The 16,616-nt window shown below is 44.5% G+C and overlaps 1 protein-coding gene across 1 annotated transcript in view; it reads right to left on the bottom strand.

The window, feature by feature from the left end:
* Window positions 1–16,616, bottom strand: part of LOC124622891 — a 176,480-nt gene that overhangs the window by 14,262 nt on the left and 145,602 nt on the right. The window contains exon 8 of the mRNA XM_047148680.1: window positions 14,060–14,271. Coding sequence (XP_047004636.1) covers window positions 14,060–14,271 — 212 coding nt within the window. The remainder of the gene's footprint in view (window positions 1–14,059; window positions 14,272–16,616) is intronic.

The following is a 16,616-nucleotide window of genomic DNA, read 5'->3' as shown; positions in this document are numbered from 1 at the left end:
TAAATGCACACTGCCATGCAATTACTAAAATGGAGACAGTGACTGAAATTAAGCACAACTGATCGCTCCACTCAGCAGTGCCTACCCACCACTATAAATGACTCTGCCTCTGCTCATACTCCACCACATGGTAAAAACATAGTTCTTCGTACTGGCAACCTAACTGTCTCAAACACAGCTGACAGGCAGTCTATTCTTCACAGCATTCCTACATCACATGGGCTGTGAGGACATGTATAACAAGCTGTTTCATTAAACTGACACAGGCTCAGACATCAGTGTCCTCCCTGCAACATAAGGAAAACTGTTAATCCATAAAATCATGGCCCACATTTGGTCACCAAGATGTAGTTGCGAATTTGGGATTCTCACAGAATTTTTGAGGGACTTTCCGAACCTCTTATGTCACTGAACCCATACTCAGATGGATTATATCCGCTGTTATAACTGTGTCCATATGGAAGGCTACATTTCACTTGAACAATGAAATCATACATAGTCTTGCAATAACTCTACAACAAGCTTCCATGTCGCCAATAACTGCACTCTCACCCAAAAGAACTTCAGTTGTTCAGTGGCAAGTGCAAAAACACCACTGTTAAAGGAACTCCTTACCCTATCTAATCTAATTTCAAAAGTTACAATAATGGAAGAATAGAAAATACACGTCCTTGCAGACATTGAATTCTTACACGCTAGTGCCACCAAACATTCTATGTCTCAAGGACACCTATGTGCTCAGAGATGGTGTCACTATTGGTAAAACACTTTATGCAACAAAATGCCAATCCACATCACAATTCCAAGTACAACATAAAACAGCATGTCATATTCCCACTATGCCAAGGTTGCCAGATACTTACAAGGCCCATCAGTTAGCTCCTGGTAAGTATGCTGCTGTAAATAAAGAATTTGAAGGATTTCTGGCTCTGGGGGTTATCAGATGTTCTGAAAGCCCTTGGGTGTCTCCTCTACATGAAGTTCAAAACAACGACAGTCCATGGTGTGTGTGTGTGGGGACTATCACACCCTAAATACATGCACCATATGGGCTGCTATCCTGTTCCCCACTTACATGGTCTTATGGTAGCTCTTGTGGGCACTCAAATATTTAGTGTCAGTGACTTCCAGAAGGCTTATCATCAAATTCCATTAGCATCAGTGGATGTGCAAATGGCAGAAATAATCACACCTTGTGGCCTTTTTGAATATGTGTGGATACCATTCAGCCTTAAGAATGCCATGCAAACAGCACAATATTTCACTCACTAGGTCCTCTGTGGCTGGAATTTCTGCTTTGCCTACATTGGCAACATGTTGATATTTTCTGCATCTAGTTCTGAGTGCAAAATTCATCTATGGGCTATTTTTGAAAGACTTTCTGATTATGGGGTGAAATTAAAGAGCAACAAGTGTGAAGTGTGTGCTTCACAGACATGCAGTGAACTCTTTGGGACATCAAGTAAATATTGAAGGTATTAAGTCCTTACACTCTAAAGTTGACTTGCTTTAGTTGATTCCCCTTCCTGAAACATATCAGCAATTGTGGCATTTCCTAGGTGCCATTAATTTCTACAGGTGCCACCTCACATGAGCAGTCCAAGCACCACTCACAGCAGTGCTTTCAAGCATCACTTCATGAGGACAACACGCTCTTGCATGTACACCTGAAAGTCACCTGCTTTCCAAAAAGTCAAATCCTCGTTGCAAGAGCAAAATGTCTTGTTCACCCTCTGTCTTCAACATCACTGGCTGTGGTCACCAATGCTAGTCAGACTGCTATAGGGGTGGTGCCACAACAGAGGGTAAAAGGTTCAAGGCAGACCCTCGATTTTTTTCCTGAAAGTTGTCTGACACACAGACTAAATAGGGTGCCTACCACCATGACATGTTAGTGGTCTACAAAGTAATTATACATTTCCAACCACAAGCTGAGCCATGCTATTTCACTGTCTTTTTCTTCTTTCTTCTTCTTTTAGTGTTCAAACCTGAGGCTGGTTTGCAGCAGAGCGCCATTCCTCTCATCTGCCTGCCTTCCTCTTCATTTCCACGTATGTGTTACATCCAACGTCATTCATGATCTGTTGCATGTATGACATCCTTGGTCACCCCCGCCAATTCCTTCCCTCAATAGCTCCTTCTGCTATTGTTCCAATGATGTTTTTGAGTCGTAGGATGTGCCCTACAAGTTTGTCTCTTCTTGTTTGGATGTGCCTCCACTGAGATCTGGTTTCCTGTAGTCTTCTAAGCACCTCTTCATTTGTTACTTTGTCTCTCCAGCTGATCTTCATCATCCTTCTATAGCACCACATCTCCAGGGCCTCTAGCCATCTTCTCTCTTCTCTTCCAATTGTCCAAGTTTCGCATCCGTATAAGGCCACACTCCAAACGAAACCTTTCATGATACGTTTCCTTATTTTCAAACTGATGTTGTTGCTGGTGAGTAAGTTCCTTCTCCAATTAAATGCAATTTTGGCCTTTTGTATTCTGGTCGCAATTTCTTTCCAGCTTCTACCATCTCTTGTGATTTTGCTTCCAAGGTAAGTAAATTCCTCTATCACTTTCAGCTCCTCTCTTCCAATTCTCATTCTCAGAGGTTCATATTCTGCTCCTGTACTGCATACCATCACTTTAGTCTTTTTCTTGTTTATTCTCATTCCATACTGATTGCATAGAATTTTTTCCTTTGTTCTGAGGACTTCCTCTAGATCTTCTTTTGCTCTTTTGTCTCCGTGACTATAGCAATATCATCTGCATAATGTAGCATATCTATCTTCTACCCATTAACTTTGATCCCAACCTCAGTAGTTTCTCAAACTTGGTCTATAGCTTCCTGGATGTAAGCATTGAATATAAGAGGAGAGACAGTACATCCTTGCCTTACCCCTTTTCTAATATTTGCTTCTTGTTCTTGGTGACAGTTCCTAATCACTGCCACCATTCTTATAGAAACTGAGTATCACACGGATGTCTTTGTACTTTATTCCACTTTTCCTCAGTACTCTGAACATTTCTTGCCAAATAACGTTATCAAATGCCCTTTCCATGTCTACAAAGGCAATATAAGTTGGTTTATTTTTCTGTAATTGCTTTTCGATAATGAGTCTAGCTGCCAGAATTGCCTCTCTTGTTCCCAATCCCCTTGTGAAACCAAACTGATCTCCACTCAGGATATCCTCCACCTTCTCTTCAATTCTCTTCATAACTATTTTTATGAGAATTTTTGATGCATGTGATATTAGGCTTAGAGTTCGGTACTGTTCGCATTTTGTAGCTGCTGCCTTCTTTGGTATAGGAACAATGATACACTTCTGAAAGTCTGTCATATCTCTCCTGTGTTATAGATGGACCTAATAAGTTTAAGCAGCATCATTATCATGCTGTCACCAGCATTCTTTATTAGTTCTGCAGGGATGTTATCAATACCCATTGCTTTTTTGTCCCATAGTTCTTTTAGAGCTCTGTCAAATTCTTCTTGCAGAATGTCATCTCCCTTGTCATCATCGTCTATTTGCTCCTCCCTTCCTATTACTTCCTCTGTAAGAGGTGTTCCGGCATACAACTCCTCTATGTACTCTTTCCATCTCTTCACCATGTATTCACCAAACAGCATTTTCCCCCCTTTATTTTCTACTGTGCCCGAGAATGTTGTTTTACGTTTGTTAAAAAATTGATTTGCTGTTCTGTAGGCTAAATCAGTTCTTCCATTTTGCATATTTTCTTCCACTTCTCTGCACATTTCTTCAAGAAAATTTTCTTTTGTTTTCCAATCTTCTCTATTAACTAAATTCCTTAGTCTTCTGTATTCAGCCTTTCCTTGTTCATCAGTTATATTTTTGTATAATCTCCTGTTTTCTATAAGCTCAATAATATCTGCTGTAATCCATTTCCTCTTGTTTTTGGGTTCAGTTCTTCCAACTATCTTTTCTGCTGCTTTGTATATACCAGATTTAATTTGATCCCAGTCTTCATTTACTCCACCATGTTGGAAATTCCTAGCTAGGTTGTCTGTTTCATGAGCGTAGCACTTTGCCAGTCCCTCAGTTTTCAGTTTTTCTAGTTCCCATTTAAGTTTTACTGGCCTCTTCTTCAAATGTTTGAATCTCAGTGAACTTTTCATCAGGACCAGGTTATGATCACTGCCTATGTCTGCAGATGGATAGCTCCTGCAATCTTTTATCTGATTCCTAAAATGTGCTTTCACTAGAATGTAATCAATCTGTTGTCTCCTCAGGTCTCCATGGGCCTTCCATGTGTATCTTATTCGTTTGTGATGTTGGAAATATGTGTTTGCAACAACTAATTGGTTCCTCCAGCAGAACTTGATAACTCGATCTCCTCTTTCATTTCTTCTTCCTAGTCAATATTTGCCAACAATTCCTTCCTCCATTCTTCACCTACAATCGCTTTTCAGTCCCCCATGGCAATCAGGTGTCTTTACAGACACAAAACCATTTCTTTGGCATTTAATAAACCTCTCTATTCCTTCACTCCTTGACAGTTTTACCACCTGGAGCTCATTGTGCAATTCACTACTGATTTCCTTCACCCGTAAGGAGCTGATAATGTGGTTGCTGACTATTTCTCGAGAATCAATGTACTCTCACCAAGAGTTGATCTAATCCAGCTAGCTATGGCACAGGAAACTATTGAGGATTTACACGAGTTCCTTACGAAACAAATGACAGGAATGAAGTGAAAACAATTACCTATGGGCAACTTCCTTGCCTGGTGTGATGTTTCTCAGTGGCAACCACAACCTTTTGTAACTTTCTGTTGTAGAGACAGGTTTTTGACGCCATTCACAGCCTTGCACATTCTGGAGCCAACACAACTATTCAGATGATAACAGACAGATATGTTTGTCTGAGGGTATGACATGGTTGTCATTTATGGGTTAAAACCTGTTTACCTTGTCAGTTGGCTGAAGTCGGATACCATGTCCACAACCCTCTCAATTCTTTTTGAGAACTGATATGCCGTTTTTCTCATGTTTCATAGACTTTGGAAGGCCACTACTCCTAGTGCAAGGATTCAAATATATTTTCACCGCTACTGACAGGTCTACCCACTGGCTGAAGCTATGACAATTATGGCTGCTTCAGCAGAGACCGAACCCAACCATTTTGTTCATAAAGACCTTGCTCACTCTAGCTACATCTGGCTCCATACATATGCCATTAAAGCACCCTTGCAACCACCTGACATTGCCTCCTTTCCAGTCTTAGAAAGCGATGCTCACACAATGATGCTCTTAATTAACATCAAACCAAACAGGGTTCCCATCAAATGAGTAAAACCAACATACCTGCTTCAGTCAAATGACACTGCACAACAGCAGCTTCTCTGTTGACCAAGCCTGCATCTAGATCTTCCCCTGCTGGTTAGGCCTCCACTCCAATGGCCCCACCTGCCTCCTGCCATCATCATCAATGGAGTCAGTTGCCACAGATGCCCACAGACTACCACGCTCTACTTCTCTCAACGAACCCCCTCAGTCACTGATACCAGTGCTGGTCCACATGGGACTGGGCAGGATTATTTGGCATGAGTTTCCTTTGATCCCCCAGGGCTCCAGTCTAGAGGAAGGGGGTGTGGGGACACAAGCATTCAGACATGTCATGAAAAGTGTCAGCTATCTTTGTGCGTTTGTGACAGACTATCTAGTAGCATCTTTGGTTATGTTTAATGACTCTGCTTCAGTTTCTCTCTGATTTTTCTCATGAGTTTTGGTTCCTTGATTTTTGCATCTGTTACAGTGCAGTACTTATACTACCTTTAGTTAATTGTGGAATTGAGTCAAGAACAGCTGCCAACATGAGTACAAGTAGATATCCTTGAACCAGACTGTGTACTAGTCAGGTTCCTTTCAGAGTATGCTGATACAATACCTCCTTACTTAGTAATCTTACACAATCACTCACTCTATGAAAGATCCCTACCTAACACTAGGAAGTTGCATATGTCACAAGAAAACCCAAACACATATACTGTTTTCAACCACCATGAATTACCTTGAAGAAAACTATTTATTGACAAACAGCAAACACGGATTCAGGAAATATAATTCTTGTGGAATACATCTAACTCTTTACTTTCATTAAGTAATTAGTGCTATCGACAGAGGATATCCAAGTGATTTCATATTTTGAGATGTCCACAAGGCTTTTGACACTGTTCATCATAACCAACTTCTAATTAAATTTCCCGGCTATAGTTTCGTCTCAGATGTGTGATTAGATTCCTGTCAGTAAGGCCATAGTTCATAGTAATTGATGGCAAGTCATCAAGTAAAACAGAAATACGTGGTCCAGTCACATTAATGAGACCACCGCCTACATTCGACGTCAACATGCAATAACTACTCACAGGCGGCAAGTGGCAATGGAGGACAAGAAATGGAGTGATTTATCTGACGCTCAACAGGGCATGATCACTTTCAATCGAGCCAAGGGTGGAAGCATTTCCAAAATGGTAAGTTTGTAGAATGTTGGCACGCTGCCTTGGTTAAAGTACTCCATACGTGGCATAATGGCACTACCCAAAACTAGCACAGAGGCAACTACATTGCACCATGGGCCACAGATAACAGGGGTGAATGATGGCTGCAGAGATGTGTATGGGCAAATGAGCATACAACCATTGAGCAACTGACTGCACAGATAAACCGAGCATCTACCAACAGTGTCTCCTGCAGGACTGCTCAGTGAACGTTGCTGCACATGGGCCTCTGCAGCAGGAACTTGGTTCCTGCACCCACGCTGCCTGCTGTCCATCTGCAATGAAGGCTGGAATTTGCATGACAGTACTGAAACTGTACGTCCTGTGAATGGCGACAAGTGGCCTTTTCACATGACAGAAGGCCATTGGCATGTTCGGCATGAAACATCTGAAAGCATACACTCTGTATCAATTGGCAGAAAGAACCAGTTCAGAGAAGAGAGTTTTATTGTCTGGGGAATGTTTTTCCTGGCATTCGCTGGGTGATCTCATCATTCTGGAAGGCACAATGGATCAACACATGTACGCATCTATCCTTGGGGACCATGTCCACCCCCACATGCAGTTTGTTTTTCCTCAGCACAATGGCATCTACCAGAAGCACAATGCAACATGCCACAGAGCTCACAATGTATGTGCGTGGCTCAAACGGACCACTGTTCACACCATTGATATTCAACCATGAAACATAGTGCAGCTGGCCATGGCACTGGAGTTGACATCTCCCCACATCTCTGTTGATCCCTTGGCACTCTCCCTGCATGTCTCACAGCAGTCCTCGCTGCAAGAGGTGGTTGTTCAGGCTTTTGATAGGTGGTCACATTAATGTGACTGGACAGTGTAATATCTGGCATTTACCAACAAAGTATTACAGGCCCTCTGCTGTTCCTGATCTACATAAATGATTTATGAAACAATCTGAACAGCTCTCTCAGATCGTTTGCAGATCATTCTGTCATTTACCATCTTGTAAAGTCATCAGACTATCAAAAGCAATTGCAAAGTGGTTTTTATCCTACATATCTGTATGGTGCGAAAAGTGGAAATTGCCTCTAAATAATGAAAAGCGCGAAGTCACTCATGTACTATTAAAAGGAATCCATTAATTTTCTGTTACATGATAAATTACACAAATCTAAAGGCTGTAAATTCAGCTAAATGTTTAGGGATAACAATTATGACTAACTTAAACTGGAATGAGAATATAGATAATACTGTGGGTAAAGCAAACCAAAGACTGTAATTTATTGGCAGGACACATAAAAAATGCAACAGGTCTGCTGAAGAGGCTGCTTGCACTATGCCTGTCTGTCCTCTAGGGGAGTAGTGTTGCATGATGTGGGATGCGCATCAGATAGGATAGAAGGGGGACATCAAAAAAGTTCAAAGAAGGGCAGTTATCTTGAAGTAAAGGAGAGAGAGTGCCATGGTTGATACATTAATTGGGGTGGCAATTTTTTTGTAATGGCAGGTTCTCCTCATGAAGTTTAATTCACCAACTTTCTCCACAGAGTGTGAAAATATTTCCTTTGCACCCACCTACATAGAGAGAAATCATCATTGTAATAAAATAACAGAAATCAGAGCTCACACATAAAAATTTCCTTGCATGAAAACATAGCAAAATTACTGCCTCATCTTCATCAACATACGCTAGATCTTGGCCTACAGTGACATAAGGTAGTTGGTACATTAAACTCGAACCTACCCTCCTTTCTGATGAGAGATGGAGGAGTAGCTCAGAATGGAAAAGTGCATAAAAGGGAATATGTAGCTCATGTTCTTTTCAAAGAAACCATCACACCATTTGGCATATGAAATTTAGGGAAATAGTAGTAAACTTAAATCTTAAATAAAACAATTGAATGGTAACCACTCACCCACAGCAGACATGTACATGGAATATAGGAACAGACATGGGAAACAATATTCACACTAGCTTTCGAGCTCTTGCATTTTATCTACTAAAAGTACACACATTCACACACACAACCATGCAGATACACAAACACACACTCCTGTGCCCACACTGAGACTGATATAATTTATTTTGGTGTCTTCGTGTACTTTTGCTAGAAAAAGAGCAAGAGCTCAGAAGCTTGTGTGAGTGCTGTTTCTTGTTAAGTGTTTCTCGGAACCACACGTCAGTCCATTGTCAATGAGTGGTTGCCTTTCCGTTATTTTAAGTAGCGTTTCAGCATGGAATTTCCATTATTGTTGTAAAACGTAAATCTTGATGGCTGGATGAGGATTTGAACTGCAGTCCTCCTTATCCAATAAGCCACATCACGCGGTGCATCCAGTGTTACCAAACAAAGACACTGCCTTCCACGATGATTATGCACCATGATATAAAAGTGTATTTTGATCAGAATATGGGATAATAAAATACTAACAAGTCTCTGATGAAATATTGAAAGTCACGCAATTTCAGCAGGCTACTTGTGATTGTACCAACTTCTTTAATCAAGTCATGTCTCAGTGGGCTCAGTGAAACTGACTGAATCCTGTTCTAGATCTAGGCCTGCCTTGCGAAATAAAAATTTGATGTGGTCATAGGGAACTGAACTCGCGACTGCTGCATCCACTGGATACCGAAAGTCTACTTCAGTACTTTCGAGGTCTTGCACCCTATATCATCCACAATTAATAATATTGATTGTCTATGGTGTGTTTGATTAGTTTTAGTATAGAGAAAGCCCGGCACAGCAGTAGGAATTAAATGCCTCCATGCCTGGTGAATGGCACAACATAAATTGACTCTGGAAAATTTTTAAGAGTTGTGTGCAAAGTCGCGTGCAAATACTGGTAATTTGTACACAGATTCAAGTGGAAGGAAGTCTAGCAACCGTTAAAAGGCATGAACATCATGTTCACTGTGGTGTTCATTTTTTTTTCCCGGACGTACATCTACATCTACTTACATACCATGCAAGCCACCGTACGGCGCGTGACGGAGGGTATCCTGCACAACTAATAGTGACTTCCTTTCCGGCTCCACTTGCAAATAGGGGGAAAAATGATTGTCTATATATGCCTCCATAGGAGTCCTAATTTCTCATATCTTATCTTTGTGGTCCCGACGCAAAATGTATGTTGGCAGCAGAAGCATAGTTTTGCAGTCAGCTTCAAATTTCGGTTCTCTAAATTTTCTCAACAGTGTTCCTCGAAAAGATCATTGTCTTCCCTCCAGGGATTCCCATTTGGGGTTCCAAGGCATGTCCATAATACTTGCATATTGTTCAAATCTACAGGTAACAAATCTAGCAGCCCACCTCCAGACTGCTTTGATATCTTCACTCAATCTGACATGGTGCAGATCCTAAGCACTCAAGCAGTAGTCAAGAGTGGTGCAGTCTTGTGTCCTATAAGCTGTCTCCTTTAAGATGAACCACACTTCCCCAGAATTCTCCAAATAAACTCATGTCGACAATTCGCCTTCTCTACCACAGTCCTTACATGCTCCGTCCATTTCATATCACTCTGCACTGCTACACCCAGATATTTAAAATATGTGATTGTGTCATGCAGGACAATACTAATGCTTTCTACAATTAACCTTAGTTGCCATTCATCACAGCAACTAGAAATTGTGTCTACGTCATCGTGTTTCCTCCTTCAGTCACTAGACGACGACACATTACCATACACCCCGGCATCATCAGCAAACAACCACAGATTGCTGCCCACCTTGCCCGCCAGATCATTTACGTATATAGAGAACAACAGCAGTCCTATCACACTTCCCCTGGGGCACAACTGACGATACCCTCGTTTCTTACGAGCACTTGGCATCGAGTACAACATACTGTTTTCTGTTACTTAAGAAGCCTTCGAGGCGCTCAGACATCTGGGAACCCGTTCCATATGCTTGCACCTTTGTTAACAGTCTGCATGGGAGCACCCATATCATATGTTTTAGGAAATGTAGGAATATGGAATCTACCTGTTGCACTTCATCCATACTTTGCAGTATATCATGTGTGAAAATGGTAAGCTGAGTTCCACAAGAGTGATGCTTTCTAAAGCTGTGGTCATTTGTGGACAGAAGGTTTTACAGTCTCGAGGAAATTTTGATGAATTCTAACTCAGAATATGTTCAAGGATTCAGCAGCAAATCGATGTTAATGAGACTGGTCTGTGGTTTTGCGTGTCTTTTGTTTCACCCTTCTAATATACAGGATTCACAAGCGCTTTTTTATGGTCACTTGGCACTTTACGCTGGGCGAGAGATTCCCGATAAATGCAAATTAAGTGAGGGGCCAATGGTAGAATACTCTGTAAAATCAAAGTGGTATTTCATCTAGACCTCACGACTAATATTTTTTTAAGCCCTTCAGCTGTTTCTCTACGCCAGCGATGTCTAATGACTATGTCGTCCACACGGGAGTCTGTGCGATGGCTAATCGATTCTCCTGTGTCAACGATGTCTTAAACGTGAAATTTAAAACTTCAGTTTTTCTTTTGCTGCCTTCTACATCTACATCTACACACATACTCCGCAATCCACCATACAGTGCGTGGCGGAGGGTACCTCGTACCACAACTAGCATCTTCTCTCCTTGTTCCACTCCCAAACAGAACGAGGGAAAAATGACTGCCTATATGCCTCTGTACGAGCCCTAATCTGTCTTATCTTATCTTTGTGGTCTTTCCGCGAAATATAAGTTGGCGGCAGTAAAACTGTACCGCAGTCGGCCTCAAATGCTGGTTCTCTAAATTTCCTCAGTAGCGATTCACGAAAAGAACGCCTCCTTTCCTCTAGAGACTCCCACCGGAGTTCCTGAAGCATTTCCGTAACACTCGCGTGATGATCAAACCTACCAGTAACAAATCTAGCTGCCCGCCTCTGAATTGCTTCTATTACCTCCCTCAATCCGACCTGATACGGATCCCAAACGCTCGAGCAGTACTCAAGAATATGTCGTATTAGTGTTTTATAAGCTGTCTCCTTTACAGATGAACCACATCTTCCCAAAATTCTACCAATGAACCGAAGACGACTAGCCGCCTACCCCACAACTGCCATTACATGCTTGTCCCATTTCATATCGCTCTACAATGTTACGCCCAAATACACTCCTGGAAATGGAAAAAAGAACACATTGACACCGGTGTGTCAGACCCACCATACTTGCTCCGGACACTGCGAGAGGGCTGTACAAGCAATGATCACACGCACGGCACAGCGGACACACCAGGAACCGCGGTGTTGGCCGTCGAATGGCGCTAGCTGCGCGGCATTTGTGCACCGCCGCCGTCAGTGTCAGCCAGTTTGCCGTGGCATACGGAGCTCCATCGCAGTCTTTAACACTGGTAGCATGCCGCGACAGCGTGGACGTGAACCGTATGTGCAGTTGACGGACTTTGAGCGAGGGCGTATAGTGGGCGTGCGGGAGGCCAGGTGGACGTACCGCCGAATTGCTCAACAAGTGGGGCGTGAGGGCAAAGTACATCGATGTTGTCGCCAGTGGTCGGCGGAAGGTGCACGTGCCCGTCGACCTGGGACCAGACCGCAGCGACGCACGGATGCACGCCAAGACCGTAGGATCCTACGCAGTGCCGTAGGGTACCGCACCGCCACTTCCCAGCAAATTAGGGACACTGTTGCTCCTAGGGTATCGGCGAGGACCATTCGCAACCGTCTCCATGAAGGTGGGCTACGGTCCCGCACACCGTTAGGCCGTCTTCCACTCACGCCCGAACATCGTGCAGCCCGCCTCCAGTGGTGTCGCGACAGGCGTGAATGGAGGGACGAATGGAGACGTGTCGTCTTCAGCGATGAGAGTCGCTTCTGCCTTGGTGCCAATGATGGTCGTATGCGTGTTTGGCGCCGTGCAGGTGAGCGCCACAATCAGGACTGCATACGACCAAGGCACACAGGGCCAACACCCGGCATCATGGTGTGGGGAGCGATCTCCTACACTGGCCGTACACCACTGGTGATCGTCGAGGGGACACTGAATAGTGCACGGTACATCCAAACCGTCATCGAACCCATCATTCTACCATTCCTAGACCGGCAAGGGAACTTGCTGATCCAACAGGACAATGCACGTCCGCATGTATCCCGTGCCACCCAACGTGCTCTAGAAGGTGTAAGTCAACTACCCTGGCCAGCAAGATCTCCGGATCTGTCCCCCATTGAGCATGTTTGGGACTGGATGAAGCGTCGTCTCACGCGGTCTGCACGTCCAGCACGAACGCTGGTCCAACTGAGGCGCCAGGTGGAAATGGCATGGCAAGCGGTTCCACAGGACTACATCCAGCATCTCTACGATCGTCTCCATGGGAGAATAGCAGCCTGCATTGCTGCGAAAGGTGGATATACACTGTACTAGTGCCGACATTGTGCATGCTCTGTTGCCTGTGTCTATGTGCCTGTGGTTCTGTCAGTGTGATCATGTGATGTATCTGACCCCAGGAATGTGTCAATAAAGTTTCCCCTTCCTGGGACAATGAATTCACGGTGTTCTTATTTCAATTTCCAGGAGTGTATTTAATCGACGTGACTGTGTCAGGCGCTACACTACTAATGGAGTATTCAAACATTATGGGATTCTTTTTCCCATTCATCTGCATTAATTTACATTTATCTATATTTAGAGTTAGCTACCATTCTTTACACCAATCACAAATCCTGTCCAAGTCATCTTGTATCCTCCTACAGTCACTCAACGACGACACCTTCCCGTACACCACAGCATCATCAGCAAACAGCCGCACATTGCTACCCAACCTATCCAAAAGATCATTTATGTAGATAGAAAACAACAGCAGACCTACCACACTTTCCTGGGGCACTCCAGATGATACCCTCACCTCCGATGAACACTCACCATCGAGAACAACTACTGGGTTCTATTACTTAAGAAGCCTTCGAGCCACTCACATACTTGGGAACCAATCCCATATGCTCGTACCTTAGTTAGGAGTCTGCAGTGGGGCACCGAGTCAAACGCTTTCCGGAAGTCAAAGAATATGGCATCCGTCTGATACCCTTCATCCATGGTTCGCAAAATATCATGTGGAAAAAGGGCGAGTTGTGTTTCGCAGGAGCGATGCTTTCTAAAGCTGTGCTGATGCATGGACAGCAACTTCACTGTCGCAAGGAAATTCATTATATTCGAACTGAGAATATGTTCGAGAATCCTGCAACAAACCGATGTTAAGGATATTGGTCTCAATTTTGAGGATTCGTCCTTCTACCCTTCTTCTACTGCCACACAAGTCTGGTCAACGAGTGACTGGAAATAAGCCTTAGATCTGCTTAACGATTTTCCATAGACCCACTTGTTCGTGCTTGGTGTACTTAGCAGTGCAATAGATTGTGTTTTGAAGTCTATAAAATACAAATACGGTTCAACATTGACAGCCACTGAAATAAGCACAAATGACTTCTTCGTTAGTCCTCTTGCAGTATGTAAAACACGCATGTTTTTGGGTACCTGGAGCTGATTGGAATGGGTGACATTTCAGGAATGTTGTCTCCTAACGTATCAAAGAGAGACGCTACCCGTCAACAGGTCTGCGCCATATTGGTGAGGCGCGTACTCACCGTGCTGGTGCTGCTGTTGCTGCTGCAGCTGGCGGCAGTGCAGCTGCCAGACGAGCGGCCCCACGACGCCAGGGTCGCCACCGCCGGTGCTGCCGTGGCGGGCCAGGCGCCTAGCCGCCCCTGGGGCGACGCCGCCCATTGCATCGCAGTCCAGGTGGCGCACACTCACCGGCTCCAGAACGCGCGCCAGAGGCTCCGGGATGTTGGCACCCCTGTGGTGAATGTAAATCTCTTCAGCTTACACTACAGCCTCGCTGCTGACATTGTGGTGCTCGCACAGACATACGAGGGCAGTTCAATAAGTAATGCAACACATTTGTTTTCTGAAACAGGGGTTGTTTTATTCAGCATTGAAATACACCAGGTTATTCCCCAATCTTTTAGCTACACAACACTATTTTTCAACGTAATCTCCATTCAATGCTACGGCCTTACGCCACCTTGAAATGAGGGCCTGTATGCCTGCACGGTACCATTCCACTGGTCGATGTCGGAGCCAACGTCGTACTGCATCAATAACTTCTTCATCATCCGCGTAGTGCCTCCCACGGATTGCGTCCTTCATTGGGCCAAACGTATGGAAATCCGACGGTGCGAGATCGGGGCTGTAGGGTGCATGAGGAAGAACAGTCCACTGAAGTTTTCTGAGCTCCTCTCGGGTGCGAAGACTTTTGTGAGGTCTTGCGTTGTCATGAAGAAGGAGAAGTTCGTTCAGATTTTTGTGCCTACGAACACGCTGAAGTCGTTTCTTCAATTTCTGAAGAGTAGCACAATACACTTCAGAGTTGATCGTTTGACCATGGGGTAGGACATCGAACAGAATAACCCCTTCAGCGTCCCAGAAGACTGTAACCATGACTTTACTGGCTGAGGGTATGGCTTTAAACTTTTTCTTGGTAGGGGAGTGGGTGTGGCGCCACTCCTTTGATTGCCGTTTTGTTTCAGGTTCGAAGTGATGAACCCATGTTTCATCGCCTGTAACAATCTTTGACAAGAAATTGTCACCCTCAGCCACATGACGAGCAAGCAATTCCACACAGATGGTTCTCCTTTGCTCTTTATGGTCTTCAGTTAGACAACGAGGGACCCAGTGGGAACAAACCTTTGAATATCCCAACTGGTGAACAATTGTGACAGCACTACCAACAGAGATGTCAAGTTGAGCACTGAGTTGTTTGATGGTGATCCGTCGATCATCTCGAACGAGTGTGTTCGCGCGCTCCGCCATTGCAGGAGTCACAGCTGTGCACGGCCGGCCCACACGCGGGAGATCAGACAGTCTTGCTTGACCTTGTGGCGATGATGACACACGCTTTGCCCAACGACTCATCGTGCTTTTGTCCACTGCCAGATCACCGTAGACATTCTGCAAGCGCCTATGAATATCTGAGATGCCCTGGTTTTCCGCCAAAAGAAACTCGATCACTGCCCGTTGTTTGCAACGCACATCCGTTACAGACGCCATTTTAACAGCTCCGTACAGCGGTGCCACCTGTCGGAAGTCAATGAAACTACAGGAGACGAAGCGGGAATGTTTGAAAATATTCCACAAGAAATTTCCGGTTTTTTCAACCAAAATTGGCCGAGAAATAAAATATGTTGCATTACTTATTGAACTGCCTTCGTATACGAGGTGGAATTCAAAATTTTCGGGACTGGTGGTGCCATCTGGAAAGTAGGAGTAGTAGATCTTTGTACCGCTAGGTGGTGAGAGCTGAATATCTGATGAGGCAGTGTGCAGAGTGGCATTCAGCTGGGAGGACATGTTGCACGACCACAGTGATTTCCATAATACTCTGTGTTTGGTGTGAGGCGATTTTACGATGGATCCGCGAACAGAACAGTGCGTGTGTATGTAATTCGTCAGACCGCATCTGATGATCCAACCTTCCTGTCATGGTTTATCACCGGCGAAGTGAGCTGGATTTACAATTATGACCCAGAGACAAAGCCGGCCGGTGTGGCCGAGCGGTTCTAGGCGCTTCAGTCTGGAGCCGCGCGACCGCTACGGTCGCAGGTTAGAATCCTGCCTCGGGCATGGGTGTGTGTGGTGTCCTTAGGTTAAGTAGGTTTAAGTAGTTCTAAGTTCTAGGGGACTGATGACCTCAGAAGTTAAGTCCCATAGTGCTCAGAGCCATTTGAACCCAGAGACAAAGCAACAATCGTCCCAGTGGAAGAGCCCGGGCTCTCCAACACCCGAAAAAGCGAGACAGGTTGAAGCACAAAGTGAAGAGCACGATCATTGTTTTCTTTGATACCAAAGGAATTGTGCACAAAGAATTCGTCCCGCCCAACCAAACAGTAAATTCCACGTACTACTGTGACGTTTTGCGACAGCTCTGTGAAAACGTGCGGCGACGACGCCCCGTACTTTGGCGTCAAGGGAACTGGCTGCTGCATCACGACAACGCGCCCTGTCACACGTCCTTGCTCACCAGGACCTTTTTGGCGAAAAACAACATGGCGGGTGTACCCCACCCACCGTACTCGCCAGATTTGGCACATTTCCACTTCGCGCTATTCCCAAAACTGAAACTCAACTTGAAAGGCCGTCGGT

This window comes from Schistocerca americana, chromosome 7, assembly GCF_021461395.2.
Source record: "Schistocerca americana isolate TAMUIC-IGC-003095 chromosome 7, iqSchAmer2.1, whole genome shotgun sequence".
Lineage (NCBI taxonomy): Eukaryota > Metazoa > Arthropoda > Insecta > Orthoptera > Acrididae > Schistocerca > Schistocerca americana.
Note: the sequence above shows the minus strand (reverse complement) of the source record. Positions and strands in the feature narration are given on the sequence as shown.